The sequence below is a fragment of the Mytilus californianus genome, unplaced genomic scaffold (assembly GCF_021869535.1).
Source record: "Mytilus californianus isolate M0D057914Y unplaced genomic scaffold, xbMytCali1.0.p SCAF_9, whole genome shotgun sequence".
Taxonomy (NCBI): Eukaryota; Metazoa; Mollusca; class Bivalvia; order Mytilida; family Mytilidae; genus Mytilus; species Mytilus californianus.
This window is the reverse complement of record NW_026262745.1, coordinates 70,001,140-70,021,128: the sequence shown is the minus strand read 5'-3', so window position 1 is coordinate 70,021,128 and position 19,989 is coordinate 70,001,140. Positions and strand designations below refer to the sequence as shown.

The window sequence follows — 19,989 nt, the reverse complement described above, 5'->3', positions numbered from 1 at the left end:
TTTCATATTTTTCTACACCTGATTCTTCCCTCCGTTTGGGAAAGTATGTTAAGTAGATACTGTATTTTTTGTCCAATCACACTGTTCAGATACATTGACTTAAGTAGGGTACACAAAAGAGCAACCTAAATTCCGGAATGTAAATACTACCGTGCCACCTGTAAACACTACAATAATTTCTGGACCTATGACCGGTCTGGCTATGAAAATACGGACAGTCAAACAGAAATTAACCGATAAAACATGTAAAAAATAATCTTGATGTTCTTATATACCCACTTTGAAGGCTAAATTGGTCATCAGTTGTCTAAAAATGAATTTTATTGCACAATAACTTTCATATTTGAAAAATCCACCATGGCCAAAATGCGAAACTACACTCATAAATGTGTATTGCTACCCAATGTAAATCCAGAAAAGCTGTTCGGAAGCACCAATATACAGCGTTATTTTCATTTTAAAACATACATCAGGGGATAGAAGTAGAAAATATAAGTATGAAAAAAAATATATGCATAACTGACATTTGGATAATGTTTTTTTTATAATATGAATAAAAAGATAAAAATATGAAACTGTTATATATGAATGCCAAAGACCACAGGAAATAAATGGAGGTAAGTTTATAGTAAAATAAGCAGATGAAAATAGAATAATACATACAGTCTGACAATAAACATGCTTCGCATTGGTAAGTTATGAAACTGCACGCGTCGTGATATTTTAAGAAATATAAGTTATTAGTATATGGTTTAAAATTTGCAGCTGGCATTAATATGATCAACATACATATCACTGACATTTGGTTAATGTTTTTATAATATTAATAAGAAAATTATGAAGGTGTGAGGAACGAATGTCAAAAGCCAAAGGACAAAACTGTTTACAGCTCCTGTGGGGCAAGTTAGAATTAAAATATTGAGATGAAAATAGCATAATACACACAGTCTCACAATAAAGATTGGAAGGTCACACACGTTTCATGTTATTAAAAGAAATATAAGTTATTTATATAGGGTTTTTGCAGTTGACTTTAATATGATCACAATCATTTTATATTTTGTTTATTATCATTTGTTATCATTTGTTTATAATCAGATTTCACGGATTTTAGGGTTACGACTACATCTTTGGTTTGAGTGTTCCTACTCAACGTAAATCCAGAAAAGATGTTCAGAAGCACCAATATACAGCGTTATTTTCATTTTTAAAATATACACCCTTGGAGACAAGTAGAAAATATAAATTTGAAAAAAACATATGCACCTCTGACGTTTCGATAATGTTGTGATAATATAAATATATAAATAAATAAAAAGGTGTTAAGCATGATTGTCTAGACCACAGGAAAGAAATATTAGCAGCTGCAGGGAGGTAAGTTAAAAGTAAAATAAACAGATAAAAATTAAAATAAAACATAAAGTCTGACAATAAAAACGCTTGGCATCAATTGGTAGATTGTGAATTTTCGCGCGTCATGGTTGTATAAGAAATATTACTTTAACATGCAGTTGACATTTAGATGATAACACAACATTCATATAAACGACATGCTTACTTTGAACATGTTCGGTCTTTAGAATATCCTTGACAGTAGTCAATCACTTAAACCATGTATAGTCCTCTCTCTTACTAATTTTGGGTCTTCAATTTTCTTAAACTTCGTACTTTATTCGGCCTTTTTAACTTTTTTGATTCGAATGTCATTAATGAGTCTTTTGTAGATGAAACGCGCGTCTGGGGTTTAAAACTTCTGAGCCTGGTATCTATAATGAGTGTATTTGAACTACAAACTGTGTCAATAGAGACATATATAAAACAAGGGAGGCGGAACGTACAAAAGTGATAATCAACATGTTAAGTCGAAAAAGAACTGACAATGCATGGCTTAAGTAGAAAAACGACCAAATTACAAACTACAGTCTTCAAAAAACAACATAGAAACTAAAGCCGGAACAACACAAATCCCACCAAAAACCGAGGGTGATCTCATGTGCACTGGAAAGGTATGCATATCCTTCTCCACATGAGACACCCGTCCTGTTACTCCTTTAAAAAATAATTGAAAATAAAATCCAACTTATTATTATCATTGCTGGCATAATTCGCATGCAGGTTCCAATTCAAGCATTTCAGATGAACCAGGGTCAATCACTAGAGACAAAACCTCTAAGGTAATCCACGAACGACAATAACCATATGTCAACCATCCATAAATATACCCTTCCGTATTTCATCAAATGCAGTCAACTACGTTTTGTCAACTTTAAGTTATTGAAAAGTAGGCTCGAAATGTATATAAAAACAGCATTATATAATTAACGCGCAATCAATCATTGTACTCATTCTCGAGTCAGTCAAAGTTTATAATTATATGCATGGAACCCGCTGAATCTTGTCTTTCTTTTTTTCTGCAAAACGGCATAGGTTTAGGTACGGCATGCGGAATCAATTTTGAAAAAGTGCGCAACGATTTTGTAATAGTATTTTTACTGGTGTGTTTTAGAGATGTGAATCGGTTTTGCGGTCAGTATATGATATGATTTTAGAGGTTAGTTGGAAATAAATACATCTAATGAAAATGGAAAATACATAAATTGTGACAATTAAAATGCTCAGAATTGGTATGTCATAAAATACCATGTTTCATGTTTTTTTTATCAATATTATTTTTTTAAATTTGGTATTTGCAATGACACGCGACATATTATTACTATTTTTTTTTATCAAATCTTGAAGTTTTGACCCCTTTAATGCTTTATAGCTTAAGATCTAGTCAGAGTAATTCAAGACAAGTTGTCACACAAACAAAGTTTCACCATGGGGAAATTGAACATTGATTATTATACAGGTCTTGCTATTTTTCGGTAGGGCGATACTGAATGCGAGTTTTGAATACTTATTATGCATTATTGCTAAGGCTTCGGCATGGCGATGCTGCGTTAGGGAAATATCATTCCAGATAGGAAAATCTAAATGTTAATAAAAAGTGTCAAAATACTTTCGAAGGCTGGTGAAATGTATCTATACTGGATGCTCAAACTAAAAAAAGTATAAATATTTTTGTACTTGGTGAAGTATTTTAAAAGATTGAATATTTCTTAAATAAATGGACATGTGTTAAGAATGAATGTTAAGTCGATGAAAGTGTTCTAAGAATTGTGGGGCCTCGGTGGCCGAGTGGTCTAAGTAGTTACTACTGTAATCACTAGCCAGTCAACACTGAGGTTGTGAGTTCGAACCCCGCTCGTGCGGGTGTACTCGACTCCAATCTTAATTGACTAGGATTGTCAGTTTTCCTATCGAAGGTCGGTGGTTTTCTCCGGGCACTCCGGCTTCCTCCACCAATAAAAACTGGCCGCCACGAAATAGCCCAAAAAACGGTGCCTAAAAGTGGCGTTAAAACACCAAAAATAAAAAAAATAAAAATCTAAGAATTGTAATGATATTATTTTTCTCCAAATCAGTCAATCGGGCATTTTTTTTTTAAATATTTATTTGTTGTTGCCAGACTTTTGATTCTTATAAGATAAGTGAGAGCGTCACTGAATTTGCTATATATGCATAATTTATAACCATTCTATTGAGCATGCTCCTAGATAATTCGCACTACTTTGAAAATGGCGTATTTCGGATAACCGTTTTATCGTTACGCTTATTTCGCTTTCTTTAAGCTCTTGAACTCAGTTTGCAGGAATTCTTTAAGCTATTTTTCACAACATTAATTTTCCAACTACTCAGATTCCGGTATCTATCATCAAAGTCTGCAAAGGTGTGCCGAATGCGATTTTCCGTTCAATTATGCAAATGTGTTTCTATAGATTTTACAAAATTCCTATTCAATCTTATCAAGTTAAATAAACTAGTGAAATGAACTATTAGCTTGATTTTGCTTTTTTTATTTAAACTTCTCTTTAATATTTCTATGTGTTTCACTAATATTGCTAATTCTGTATTATTGTCCTTTTACAGTTCCTCGGTGACTTTATACTCATATTGATGAGTTGTCTTCATTAACAAAACACATCCCGCCAAACCCCAAAGGACAATAATATAAACAACTGATGTGAGGCTGGCAAAATAGACTGAATACACAAAGTCTGACATAAATAATGCTATACATTGGTAGAATGAAACGACACGTGTCATGTTATTAAAACATTTTTGGGATATTACTGTTTCTCTAATTCTAAGGAAATTTATCCCTTTCCGAACCTATTGTATAAAAAAATTTAATCAGCGTGTGGTTGCCGTTGATCTCAGAAGATGATTGGATGAATTTAAGGGTCATAACCTTTAGCAGCACACTGGATGTATCAAAATATGCCAACAGGTGTTAATGAAATTGACAACTTCGGGGAATGTGGAAGGCACTGGAAGGGGACTTTCGTTTAACAAAAAATGAAAATTTATTTATTAATCATTAGAGAATCAGATTCTTACATAGTTACTCGTGGATTATCGGATTTATCCAATCTCGATAGTTAAATTATGAATTTTAAAGTCCTCGCCGAGGCTCGGACATTAAAATTGATAATTTAACTATCTCGATTGGATAAATCCGATAAACCACTGGTACCAATGTAAGAATCTATATTAATGGTATTTGCAATCATGACATAAAGATACAAACGCAGAAATGTGAATATAAACTTCATTAAAATTTTAAAGTTCAGTTTCATTAAAGAATACCCTGCATTACTTTAGTATAGTTCTAGTAGACCCGCACAACCTATGCTTATCATGGATAGTAATGAGACTACAAGTGTCATGTTATTAAAAAAAGAATTCGATATAACTATGTATGGTATCTGCAATCATGACATTAAGATGACCACACAGCAACATGCATATAAAAGTAATGAAAGGTTCATCCTCATTAAAGAATACCCTACATCACTTCCGTATAGTTCTAGTAGATAGACAATAACTGTATAGTGTCTTTAAATATCAGCTGTATTTTTACGAGGCTATGAAACAGGTGTAATGCGAGCTTAGGCGAGCTATTACTCCTGTTTCGAGCCGAGTACAAATACAGCTGATATTTAAAGACACTATACAGTTATTGTATTTGTCCTGCAATGAATTTTGTACATTTTTTTCCATCCCAATCGCTGAATTTGTTTTTGAAAGAAATCGACATGACTTAAACGCGGACCGCGATGAGGACCCCAAATTGACCTGTAACGTAAACATTAATTTGACATAACCGTTCGCTCGCAACAGAAGCAGGATACCAGGAGACTGTATCCGTCTAGTATATGTATATCGCTTAGTGTTATCTGTACACCTGTATTAGTATAGTAGAGAGGTCGATTGCAGGATAAACCCGCATAACTTATGCTCAGCATGGGTAAGAATGAGACTGCATATGTCGTGATGATTAATAAAAAACAGTATACGATATTATATAAATAACACATAGCTGAGAGGGTAATAGAGCAGATTGTTACCCCGAGAAAACATTGTCAGCTGAGGCGAAGCCAAGGTTGACAATGTCTTTTCGACATTTATTATACTGAATGTTCTGTTATTACTGTCGATTAAATTTCAAATTGAAAGTAATAAACTATGACGTCTTGTACATAACAACCATCCGTATTTAATAAAGCGCACACTTGATCAAGCGTCTCCATGAAGGGTAATGGAGTAAATTAACACCCTCGTATTAGCCAATCAAAATATGGCATTTTAACGTGAAGTATAATAAAGCTATATATGGTATTCGCAATCATGATATTTACATGCACACACAGCAACATGCATATTAATGTTATAAAAAGTTCAGTCTCATTAATGAATACCCTACATTATTTCAGTATTAAGTCTAGTAGACCCGCATAACTTATACATGCTCAGCATTGGTAGCCATGAGACTTCAGGCATATGCCATGATATTATAATCTGTATTCGATATAACAATATATGTTATTTGCATTCCTGACATGAACATGCACACATAGCAACATGCATGTAAAGTTCATACAAAGTTTAGTTTTATTACATTAGCGGGTACACTATATATCATTTTAGTATATATATATTCATTAAACAACAAATACCTTATGATGTATCTATCCAGATTATTTTATATATTATGAAAAATTCTATACTAAAATACTAAGAAATAATGTACAGATAGTCAGTATTTATATCAGTCGTCCTATGAATGTTGGTGTTGAATGGTATTAGTGAGTTAAATTTATTCACATCTTTAGGGACGGATTCAGGTGATCCCCCTTGTAAAACGGAATAAACGGAAAAGATATCATGATTTTCATAGTACAAGTCAATACTTTTTTGCATCGCAAAATTGTTACATGTATGTAGCGTACTAACCCACCGCAAGTACCATACATGAACTTGTTTTGTCTTTTGTCGATGTATAGCCTGATATATGTTGTACGCGCTCACTGAGGACCATTATGTGTCCACTCGGTGCCTTTCTGTGTATTTTTTATTGTTGGTTTGCTGTCTCGTTGACGTAAACACCCCCTAGTCTTATTTTATTTACTTGTAATTATTTTATTAAACATATTGACAAATTTCAAAAATGTTATCGTTACAATACCCAATAAACTTCCAACAAACAATACATATATGAATATATATCGGAAATTCGATCGAAATTAACCGTCAGACTGTGGACAGAATCAACACGTTCTTTGTCTCCGGTAATATTTCAATAGTGTTGATATGAGAAAAAAAATATTCTATAGTTGATTTCATATCTGGTTAATCTTTATATTTAAATATATATTTGTTAATACACATAATCAACTTGAGGTGTGTTATGGTACATTTTTGAGACAGCAAAGTTTCGCGTGTGGTGAGTTGTATATTTTTCTATACTTATATTTGTAAAATTATCTAATATATAAACTCCAAAGAGGGCTAATTTGCTCGTATGCTAAAATAGACAGAGAACTCCAAAATATGATAAGACTCTAAAGTCGTCATGTAACTTTGGACAATATGGAACTATTTTATTTAAGAGGGGAAAGCTTTGAATTTTTGTACTTAAATATTAAAGCTTGATTAGAGTGAAAATGAATATTAGATAATATATCTATGAAAATGAGTATCTAATGTTTATCCCCTTTAAGATGACTTATTTTATTTTCAAAATTATCTCGTCTTATTTCTCGGCGCATTCTGAAATGTATTTAAAATGGATTATGCTCAACAATATAATATCTTAGTTTTCGTTTCTTTCTTCATGTTCCTTAAAAGTTTATGTATCAAAAGATCTGTAGGTCTTTCCTACTCCCACCTTTTTTCCCGGACACTCCAACCAAATCGTTTATAAACATACTACGATCGAACGAAAACAGACAGACCAAAAAGAACAGAAAATAGACCGTATCTGATCAGAAAATAAACGTCAGATCTTTCTTAACAGATCCCAACGTTCGTCTTCAGAGTCTAGCCAATCTAAGGTTTATGTGTATTGTTTTGTTGTCTGTTACTTTTCTGTTCGTCTTTTTTGGTGGGACATGGTGTTGTTTGTTTTTCTTCTACTCGTGTTTTTCTTCTATCTCCCATAGTATCTTCTATCCTTCATATTCAATTATAGAGGTTCTATAGATGTGGGTCCTTCATTTGTGTATTATCTAATTTTTAATACCATTTTTCTCGATTCTTTATATTTTTTGCCCATTAATCTCTATTCTATATATTTTTTGCCCATTAATCTCTATTCTATATATTTTTTGCCCATTAATCTCTATTCTATATGTTTTTGGCCCATTAATCTCTATTCTATATATTTCTTGCCCATTAATCTCTATTCTTTATATTTTTGTCCATTAATCTCTATTCTTTATATTTTTGCCCATTAATCTCTATTCTTTATATTTTTGCCCATTAATCTCTATCCTTTATATTTTTTGCCCATTAATCTCTATTCTTTATATTTTTTGCCCATTAATCTCTATTCTTTATATTTTTGCCCATTAATCTCTATCCTTTATATTTTAGCACCCCTATATTCTTTATTCTTTATTTTTTGGTCCATTTTTCTCTATTCTTTATATGTTTTGCCGGTTATTCTCTATTTTTTTGTAAACCCTTATCCAGGCCCTCATCATGGGTGAGTGAAAACCTTATAGTAGACTAACAAAGACCATTTATCTTTCATTTGTTTTTTTTGTTTTTTGTTTTTTATTGTTTGATTTTCTTTTATACATGATTTTTTTTCAAGAAAAAGTGAAATAATTTGTAATATTGAAAAATTAGATATAAAAGCAAATTATTTTTTAAACTCCATCTTGTATGTTATTGGAGATATAGTTTGTTTTTATGAAAGTTTTTATTCTAAATTGTTTGGAGGAAGAACAAACACATGGTCAGTGTCTAGAGTCACTAGAAGAACACTGTTTTAAAGCAACAGTTTAAGTTTTACGTTGGTTTTTCTTTTTATGGTCAAAGAATTTAAAAATTAAGTCAAAATATATCAAATTATTTGTCCTTGGTAATCCTACCATTCCAAAAACAAAAAAACTTATATAAGTGAGGATCACATCGTTTATTTCCGGTTTTTTCTCCCCCCTACTTTTCGACCTTAAGCTTCCGTAAAACATTATTTGACGTCATTGTGGTTTAAATTAAGTTTCTTACTTGTGGAATAAACCTACAGAATGTACCTGCCTCCTTAGAACATAATCTCTAAACACATTTACGGATTATTGATCCCCTTTGAACCAATTGTACATTAATTAAACGTCACATTTTATTTCAATAAATATCAAATATCTATTAAATCTTAATGGAGAGCACTTCTTTAAACTCTAATATGTATAATGCAAATTAGAATTAAATTGAAACTTTAAATCTATCCAAACATTTTAAATTGGCAGAATACTTGACCGATTTGCAAGTAAATATCACAGCTCAAAAACTCGAGAAAAAAAAATAAACATAATGCACGGAGAGGGATCAAGATGATAGATTAAACGTGTATTGTTTGTCTCATTTTCGTATTCGCTAATCGGATAAATTTTGATGGCTTATGTTAATTCGTACATTTAATCCGGGATTAAGTAGGACAATTTAATATCGTAATAAATATGACAGGACTGCATATGGGCACATGTGTATAATGTTTTGAAAATACAGCTGTGCGCTTTGAAAATATTGGAGCCAGTTGAATTCAATGATGTTTAAGGTTTGTGAAAACATTTTTTATGTCAAAGATATTTCAGTGAACAAAAATCACCAGGCCAGTAGGTTAGTTACTGATTTGGTCTCGGGAATGGGGCTCCATAATTTCACTTGGATTAATTGCTTGAATGGTTAAGGTTTGTTGAACGTCCAGTGGCAAATATTTTATGTATATTCGCGACGAGAAAAAACACAACAATACATTGATAAAAAAATGCAGGTTCGGCATAGTTTGTCGATCAAAGTTTGCAAATAAAAAAATATTATATATGATAAATCCGCATTTAACAGTTTAGTGAAACTACTGTCATATTTGTATATTAATAATGATTGTTGTAATGTCAAATTAAAAATTATACGGCTATAATGCCGTTACATGTACATTGCATATTAAGGCGGAAGTTGTTTACCGCTGTTCAATCATAAATCGATTAAGAAGAGACAAAACAAGGAAACAAACAAAATCTGAAGGAATCGCATGATCTTCTAAAGGAGCGAAACCGGGCGCGTCGACTGGGGAGGCATTTCCGGCTATGCTTACATCATACGCTGTGGTTGTAACGGCATGCACCAATTTTACTGCACTAGATCAGATGCGCATTTCGACAATTAATATATCTGCAGTGTTGATCGAGGCCAAAATATTTTAAAATTCAAAAATCTGATTCAAAAATTGAACAGCTGATAAAACAAAAAAGGACAAAAAGTATAGCAAAAGTCTGGCAAGGATTCAGCTTTGCACAAGGAAGATATATTCCTTAATTTAGAATAATTTACAAACTATGATTTTGTAACAGCAAATTTCAAAACACAACATCAGTATTTTCATGCCAGTACCGAAGTACTGGCTACTTGGCTGGTGATACCCTCTGGGACTAACAGTCAACCAGCAGAGGTATCGACCCACTATAACGAACCTATCGTTCTCGCTCAGATTTCGTTTCCAATATTTTGCGCTGAGGATAGTACTAGTATTACATTTAAGATGTGTTTTAGGTACAGACTATAACAAAAATATAAAGTCCAGTCTTTTGTTGAAAATCTACAGTCTTGCTCTGAAACAAATGTATGTATAAATTCTTGCACGGACTAGTAAAGTCTAGCCCTAAAAACGCTGTCTAGACTTTACACTATCACGCAAGACCTTTATACCTCGAACGCTATAGAGTTTACCGTCAGAGTTTCAATCTCCAGCACATAACATTACATTGGATGGATATGTGATATAACATTTTACTACAATAACGTTAAATTGAAATGCATATATGTATGTGGTGATGATATATAATATAACGTCTTTGCGGGTGGATCTGAACCGGGTTGATCTGGGAGTTCATGTTGGGAAGAGGAATAGTTCCGTAACTATTGTCTTTAGTTTTTGAACAAACGAAGAAAGTTACAAATTCCAATGTTCCCCAAAATCTTCATCTACAAGTCATCGTACATTCACCCGTCAGAGAGCAGGTTCTCGTACAATTATATAACTTTCGTTTACAATTACAGGACCGTCGAATCAAAGATCTTACAGTTCCTTGTATATCATAAAAACTAATTTCAAGCGTTGAAGAATATAAATAACCAGCAGCTATAAAAGGTTCTTAAATAATGATAAGCAATACAAGGGAAATTTTCGCCTCATGAAGGGCACGCCCAATACTGCTTCTGGGTAAAACATTGTTTTCTTCTAGATTAATTCTGCTGGCATGACAATACGATGGGACACCAACCATCCCGCTCTGTAGGAGGTCGAAACGTTTTGTTCTTAACACATTCATTTGATTTTTTTTAGATATTTGAATACGATATCGATGCCTTTATACAAAATACACAATTACCTAAATGAATTTAGATATTCGATCACTTTGTTCATGCAAAGGATGGGTTTTTAAATTGACACATAGATCTTATTCAAAGCTCAACATTAAAAATGCAACATTTAAAGCTTTAATTGCAAGCAATTATAATTCTTTTGTTGTTATAAAACATGTTTAAATATTTAATATAAAACATAATACTTCAACGAATTAAAGTGAAAGTCTATCGATTGTGTATCAAAAAGTTTAACACGTAATTCAATGGGAATACCTATTTTTCTCAGTCACGCAAATAAGACTAAAAAAGCATAGACGTTTGTCATCATATCAGTATTTATAAGTATGTATAACATTTTTAAAGATTTTTTTGGGGAAATATCATTTATAGGGGAAGAAATGTTTGAAAAATGTAATAAACTTTATTCTATAACTGCTATATAATTATGAAATTTATATCTTATCTTGTGTGATTTTATTTTTCATAATTATCGTTTTCTTGTACATTTTAACCATTACAACTGTTTAGTCCATTTTTGGTAATATACTTTTGGCGTGGCTCGGTACTTATACATCCCACCATTGTGTTATTGTACTATGGTCAATTTTATATTCTTGTCTTTCATTTTTGCTTATGTACTTTGTCTATAGAGTGTCTATATGCCATTTTATTTTTACTTGTTGAAATAGTTTTTTTATAGTGATTAAGATTATATTACAATGTTGACTACTGTACCCTAATTTTTTACATTTTTACCTATTATGTCTGTTTGTTTTGCTCACACATTGGTGTCAATATAATGGAATTCTATGCGACTGTTATACAAGTGAGAGGTTTAGCTAGCCATGAAACAAAGTTTAATCCACCATTTTCTACATTAGGAAATGGCTGTACCAAGTCAGGAATATGACAGTTGTTTTCCAATCGTTTGATGTGTTTGAGCTTTTGATTTTGCCATTTTATAAAGGACTTCCCGTTTTGAATTTCTCTTGGAGTTCGGTATTTTTGTTACTTTACTTTTTTTCCACCTCCAGAAGGAAGAATCCCAACAGCTACATTTCCTTCCGAGCTGAAATAGGGGGTGAAACTTTTTGTCACCGTTTAAGGTGGTACCTAACACTACAGGGAGATAACTCTGTAAAAATCAGCTAAACGTTTTAATCACATTGTATTGTTGTAGGAAATATTAAGCTTCTCAATGATCAAAATTAGTGTTTGTCAAACTGCTATATAACCAATGAAATTTTTCTAATAAAGTGGTTGGTTCAAATTTTTTGAAATTTTTATATTTTTGTCAAAGGGTCAAAGTAAACATTTTGTCAAAATTTTATGAAAATTAAACGAGCCAAATTAATATTAGTCAAGGTGTTGGGTACCACCTTAACGAAGACTTATAATATCAGGCTTCAATCTGTCTGATCTACAGTATTAACTCTTCGTCAACAAGAATATACAACTCAAATCATTGGTCAGCGTCACGTGATAAGGGGTAGATGATACAAAGGAGCGTATTCAGATGTCGAAGAAAACAGACATATCATTAGTCTTAGAGTAAATGTGTGTGTGGGGGGGGGGGGGGGGGGGGGGGGGGGGGACGGGTCTAGGGGAGACATTATTTTTTATTGGTTGTTATTGGCTTTGAATTAGATTTCAGTCAACTACCATTACTGTCAGATCTGTGCTTTGTGTCTTTTGTGTTTGTGTTAAGGTTTGTATGTGCTTTGTATCGATCTGATGAGTTAAGCCCATTTCAACTGATTTTTATAGTTTGTTCTTATGTCGAACTGTTACACCACTGTCCCAGGTTACGGGGAGGGTTTGGCGCCAACAAACATGTGAAACCCCGTCACATTCTATATGTGCCTGTCCCGAATGAGGAGCCTGTATTTGAGTGGTTGTCGTTTTTTGCTGTTTCTCCTATTTGTTTTTCGTTTATTGTTTTGCATAGTTTGTTCTTGGATTGTGCCGTTACATCACTGTCCCAGGTTAGGATGAGGGTTGGCGCCTTCAAACATGTTTAACCCCGCATTTTTTTAGCAAATCCTATTGAGATCAAAGTTTGAAATGAAATTATTCAGGTTTAGTTGGAGGCAACTATTAAATATTGCCATGTATACTTATATACTTTAAAACCTGCTCAAATATATATATAGAAATTTAGAGCTCTTAATTCCCATAAAATGCACGTAGGAGAAATGTCTAAAAATCCATTTACACTTAATTTGATATATCGTACTGAGCACGCGGGCAAAACGAATGCATCATCACGACCTGTCCTAGTTATGATACCGTGTCTGGATACGTACTATTAGATACAAGATGAAAGCACGTAGTCATCTTATTAGCACGTTACGAAAAACGAAGCAAATGACGTAGAAAAGTTGAAACGGAAAACAAATGAAAAGCAAATGTTACACCTTGGCATTAGTTTGAACGCCCACTTTCAGCTAAGTGTTTCCTAGTTTCGAAATCTATAATATTGTCCGTTATTTGATGTAAACTTTTGTGGAAAAAAACAAAAATGCTATAGATCATGTTGACAGAAATGATAATGGGGCATCAATTAGGGTGACTTTTATATTTTTGATTGTGCTATTTAAAATTGAATGTCTGAATGGATTCATTAGAAGACAATAGATTTATATTAGATCTTTCCTTTTGGTTTTCTGTTGAATTGACAAGTCTGACCGAATTTTTTTGCTGAGGACAACTTTCCAAAATTCAATTTAAAAGTTATGGAATACGCTGAATTTAAATGCACCATCGAATGCTTTGATATCATCTGATGAACTTTGATAATAACAATGTCCCTTTTAGAAACGAGATTTCATCGTTCGTAATTGGTTCACCGATGATCTACTGAGCCACGCGAGACATTATCCTATCTTAAGTTAAATTCCACATTAAATTAGAATTATTGTATTAATGCGATAATACAGTTGCTAAACCGATGACCGAGAACAATAGAATATTCACTCTTATTATGAAAAAGTTGAGAAAATCAATAGTAAAACAGTGCCGGTGACTAAACTGATCAACAGTTATTTCTAAACAACAATCGTACATTTTAAATAAATTATTTGTTAAACAGTGGTATTAGAAATATAAATGCAAAGACGCGATGTTTTATCTTCATTATTTATAGAGATACTTGAATTAAAAGCTTGTGAAAGTGAAATTTAAATAAAGTTAATCTTTGCTGCATAATGATAAAAACTTGGAAAAAATCATGAACATACAAAATCTGAGATCTTTCAGAATTTTTTTTAGAAGTGTTCCACAAAGTCCTTAGAATGTTACAATTTCCCAAAATATACCTATTTTTCACATTACAAGTTTTCGGGTACATCGGCCTGCTCTTGTCACGTGAATTTTCAATATAGAAATATTATCTTTTCGTGAATATAACAATTTAAAAGTCATGGTTGTGCAGGTTAAAAAATTAAAGATAAATATTTTTATTACATAGGTTATCCGTTAAAAGATATTTACTATTTTTTATACTTATTCAAGAAAAGGTCGTCTCGATTTCTGTACATATATTTGCGGTCTTCTCGATCTATTCACATTCAATATTTACATCGGGATAAGGTCTATTTGAATTGGCTTAGTAACTTAATTTCAAAAGTGTTAATCTTTGCTGCATATCAATCGATTCCGTTAGTATTTTTTCCCTGAACTTCTCTGATCTAGCTACATACATATACGGATAATTGACGTGTTCCAGAGAGGTATACAGCCAGTAGAAAAATAAATTGAAGTTGGTACTCCAGTAAATTATTCGCATAGCAACATTTTAAACCAATTTTACACAAAGCTCCTATAGCCTGCTGTACTCGTCGTTTACTAAATTAGGAGGGAAATGATATTTATTTCAATTTGATTTTATTGCTACTACATTGTATTTACCAGAAAGAGACAAACATTGAAAAGATCAAGATTTCTGTGTTTACAGGGGAGGTAGTATTTTGTCAATAGATTTCCCAATGATATAGGTAGAACAGTTGATTGATATGGTCATAATTTTAAATTTACAGTTTACAAAAATGAGAATTTTTCGAAATACTAAGGATTTTCTACTCCAGGAAAAGATAAAAATAGCTGTATTTGGCAAAACCTTTCGGAATTTTTTGTCCTTCAACTTCGTAATTCATTTGGCCTTTTCATTTTTTTTATTCGAGCGTCACTGATGAGTCTTTTGTAGACAAAACGCGTGTCTGGAGTGTTTTTTTCAGCATAATATTTATGAGGAGTTTATTTTTTCTGATTTTGTCCTACCCCACCCCCTATTTTTCAGTGAACCCGTCCGGTCGAATTTTTGAAAATATTTCGTCCCCATGGACTTGGGTACCGATGGAAGGAAGTGTTTCTTTCGTATCTCTAAAGCTAACACTATGAACAACGGATCGAGCTTCACTGAAGGGAGTCAAAAAGATTACCCTTTTGGCACGCTTTGTCCAACTTTCACGTGGCCTTAGTTTTTTTTTTTTTAAATATTTACGATTTATGTCTGTAGCAGATGCTATTTCTCATTTCAGACAAGATTGGATATGAAGAAAAAGAAGATAAAGCCACCTATAGATGAGAAATTGTTCTTCAGCCTCCGTGGCACGTCTATTCAGAAGAAACCCTCCGTACAGGCTGAAGTGGAGAATTTTAATCTCTATGGAAACCTGAGAAAAGCTCCCACAGAAATACACAACTCATTACCATCATCCCAACGTGAGTAATGTAGAGCGTTTACCCTTCCGAAGCACCTGAGATCAACCCCCCGCGTTTTTTATGGGGTTCGTGTTGCTCAATCTTAGTTTGGTATGTTTTGTTTTGTAGACTGTCTTTTGGTCGTTTATTCTTTTTTTTGCCATAGCGTTGTCAATTTGTCTTCTACTTATGAGTTTGAATATTCCTTTGGCTTACCAAACTCCGTACAGTGATCGTTTCCGTTCCGGAACTATTTTCCTTTACTCCATCAGTGTAGAGTAGTATGCGGATCGGAGCTGGAACTGCCGGGGAGTTTGTTGGCTTACGTCTCATTCTTAATGATATTCTCAATTTCCGATCTAACTGATCTCATCCGGTATAAACTATCACTCGTTTTCATACAAAAATGAAACAATTGATGAGGCATGTCTAGTTAAATAATTGCAACAACAACAAAAAACGGGAAAAATATCGAATGTTAAATGATTTTTAATTCCTAAATAAAAAAACAAACTGTTTTCAATACATTACATATCAATACCAATTAAACCGCCTGTGAATACTCGGTTTCAAAACTTGTTTCTAATAACTGTAAAAGCCGCAAGCAAATAACGGTATACGACATTAAAACGTTGAATTGAACATGGGGAAAAATGTCTGACTCATATTAATTTTCTCCAATTAATTTGAATTATTATATGCACAAATAAACATAGCAATGTGCACAAATAAACAAAGCAAAATACACCCAAAACATAGCATACAAAAGTCATTTTTTTTTAAATTCTTTTCAATGAAGTCAAAGCAATGATTAGCAGTCATGCCATACACTGCTGTTTAATTCTTTTTCAGTGATAGAGAGAGAAATGAAATATATCAATTTTGACGAGGAACGAAGAAATAGACCACATGAAGTTGGATACAAAGACTTTTACCAATACCTCACTCCGACAGTGACACCCGTGAGAAAGAATAGAGAAATTACATCTAGCTAACACAGTCTGGATGAATAGTGCTATTTTTTTCATTTTCATATACATGTATTTGTGCTATTGGAAACTTCACATCGTCGAGTTTAGAGGCGGAGACAGGATTTTCCAGGGAGGGATAGACTCGCGTGGGTTCTAACATTTTAGGATTTACATGTTGTTTGCCCCTTTCTCTCTTTCTCTTTCTCTCTCTCTCTTCTGCTTGCAAGCCTGCCACACGGTGTCAAAATTATGTCATTGGTTTACTGTAAAGAAAAAACATATTCTGACTTTGTAACTGTGCAATATATATTACAGAATCATTTTGAAGATTTGAAGAAAAAAAAAAACATTTCTTGTCAGCTACTGAGATAGAGGCTTGAAATTAAAGGCAAGTCTTGGAAAAGTTATCGATCATGCTTTGTATCTTGAATTATGTTCTAAATCGGTGCTTTGAAGTTGGTAGTATATTAATTTCCCATCATAGTGAAGAAGGAGTTTGGATGATCGGGGCTCAAGTTGTCTTATTTGAAATTTTATCTCGTTAATGTAGCTGAAATGTGTCTATTTGAAGAGAATAAGTATTTGCATTTATTCCTCCAATGCTTTTCTTTTTGTTAAAAATTTTATCTAGAATATACAGTTTGTTTGAACTTTTTTGAGCAGAGTAAATGTACACATTTATATATATATACATATACAGTATTGTCACTTTGTTTACATTGGTGCTGGGTATAGATGTACAGTGGAAACCTAGAATGATTGTAACAAAAGTTGTCTATTAACAAAATGATAAGATTGTCCGTGCTTTTGTTTGTTTTAAAACTGTAAAGCTATTTGTACTATGATGTTATTATGAATAAATCTTGAAATTGTTTTCTCCATATGTTGCCTATTATGTTTTAAATACTGCATCATCATATTTGCCTCGCCAGTTAGTAATGAGCCAATCTTGCTTTTGATGAAACCAAAATTTATAAATCTAAAAAAGAAAATGTAATGCTAACCCTTCCGGATCACCTGAGATCACCCCGGGTTTATTTTTGTATTGTTTGTTCTGCCAGTCTTTAGTTTTCAATGTTGTGTTTGTTGACTGTCGTTTGTCGTTAACATTTTGGTCGTTTTTCGTTTTTTGTAATGGCGTTCTTAGTTTATCTTCGACTTGCGAGTTTCAATATTCGTTTGGTATTTTCTGAAGTCGCGGATTCAGACTCAGGCTCCCCCTAAGGATAGGGAAAAATATAATTTAGAGTACTCTAAATCAAAATCAGTAGAATTTTTTAATTATTTACCAAAATGTAGTTTATATCATGGCTTTTTCAAATATTTAATAAAAAAGTATTGGTCAAGCTTAGGGTTGTGCAAAATTGTCAGATTTTGTATGGATTATTCACGGAAAACACACATAATTTAAAAATAAAATATAAGAAGATAGCTCTTATAATGGGCTTACAGAAAATGAAAAAGAAAAATAAGGTTCACGGGACTCGTTTTCTTGCTACAAGGTTAATTAGGTTAATGCATAACACATTCTTGTATAAAAGTTATATTATCTCCCCTTATATGGCAAATATGAAAAAAATTGAATCAAACAAAAAATATTCTGTATATGTAAAACAACAGTCGCAAAAATATGATTGTGAAACACATACCTTTCTTTATCTAAAGTCTAACAAATAAATTACATGCTTCTCTCAAAATTTGCAAATTTCTTGATCGATTGTTTTCTGCTATTTTACAATCCACGAAGGCTGAAGACACCCAAGCTACCTTAAAGTTAAATTTACAGCAATTGTGTGGCAAAATATGATCTTCCAACTCCTAATTCTCAGGAGCGTCCCTAACATCAAATCCTGGATCCGCGCATATTCCGCTTCTCTTTAATTTATGCTGACATCAAAATTCATAAAGTTTGACTAAACTATATTAAATTTAAAACTGTAGAATAATTGAAAATGTATTTGGGCAATTTGCTGTGACACATAAGTTTATCACCAGACTGTGAAATCAATACTAGTTGTGCAGGTTTCTTCCAATAATGTTAAGGATTTCGCTTATTCAAAACCATAGGCCACTCAATGATAAATACTTGTTCTGTGGATTGTTATGTACAAAAATTAGAGCGATCGAGCCAGCGAAATTTTTATTTTTATTCTTTTTATACCCAACCGGTATCTGCAAATGAAAACAACAGGTACTTGAGATGTGCTAATGAACATAACTCATAGATATTGTAACGGTTCCGAATTTGGTATCTTTAACGCCACATTTAAAAGGTGCTACTGATTGTTCACGCGAAAACACTTGTAAACAGATTCCATGAGGTCAACCTTAGTTTTTCTTTTACATATAAATAAATAATGAAATATTATTTTCCTATTGTATGTTCAACAAATTTTGTAATTAAAATTTATTGTCTAAAACTAGATAATGATAAAAAAAAATAATGTTCAGAAAACAAGCTGTCAAATTGGCTCGTTACTTGACCTGCTTCGTGGTGTCATGAAATATGTCACAATGTTTGAATAAAATTTGATAAATCTTAATTTATGCTAATGAATAATATCCTAAACTATTCATTGAAATAATCGAATAAAACGAAATAAGATTCAACTGTCATTGACTGTAAATTTAATAATTGGGACTTTTTGTCCTTTAAATTTTGTAACTTTTCTGTCCGTTTACCTGTGCTTATCAATATTATGTTTTAATGCAGTTTGTTTAACCAAACATAAAATATTTATAACAACGATAGTGCCAAAATGCCGTAGCTATTTCGAAACCATGTAAAGATTATTGAGCACATGCAATTGTGTACATTTTTCTTACTAAATACTACGAAACAAACAATGTTTAGCTACTAAATGTCACAATGACCACCTCAAACTTAATTATCAAATACACAATATCTCCTTACAACCTATTTAAACTCCCCGTTGTACAATGATTGCGCAATCTTTCAAACTAATTCCACATACCGCACATAAATACATTATTTCATATAAATCTTTACACCGTTCCCAACTTGGAATCTTTAAAGCCACATTTTTAAAGATGTAACTGATTGTTTAACAATTGAAAACCGATACCATAACCATCTGCCTCCAACAACTGTTAATGTTTTCATGAATATTACTTAAATGTATACTTATATCGCGTTTCAAACTATTGCTGATAAAAAAAATGAACCAGTTTGTCAGAGGGAGTTTCAATCTTATTTTTTGTGCATTTGAATAAATAATGAAATGTAGACTGGAAATTTACAAACAAAACATTTCAATGAAATTATGCGTGTACCAAAGCTGGTACTAACTACCGTACAAATTGAACCCTAATGGACTGAAGA

At 32.5% G+C, this 19,989-nt stretch overlaps 1 protein-coding gene and 1 long non-coding RNA gene across 2 annotated transcripts in view; both read left to right on the top strand.

Annotated features, from left to right (window-relative positions):
* LOC127715199 (uncharacterized) overlaps nt 1-19,989 on the top strand; it is a 507,760-nt gene that overhangs the window by 298,395 nt on the left and 189,376 nt on the right. The window lies entirely within an intron of this gene.
* Nucleotides 8,856-17,527, top strand: LOC127715189 (uncharacterized). The gene is made up of 3 exons (XM_052221229.1): nt 8,856-9,166; nt 15,513-15,696; nt 16,528-17,527. The coding sequence occupies exons 1-3, from the start codon at nt 9,155-9,157 to the stop codon at nt 16,668-16,670; spliced, it is 339 nt and encodes a 112-aa protein (XP_052077189.1). The 5' UTR covers nt 8,856-9,154; the 3' UTR covers nt 16,671-17,527.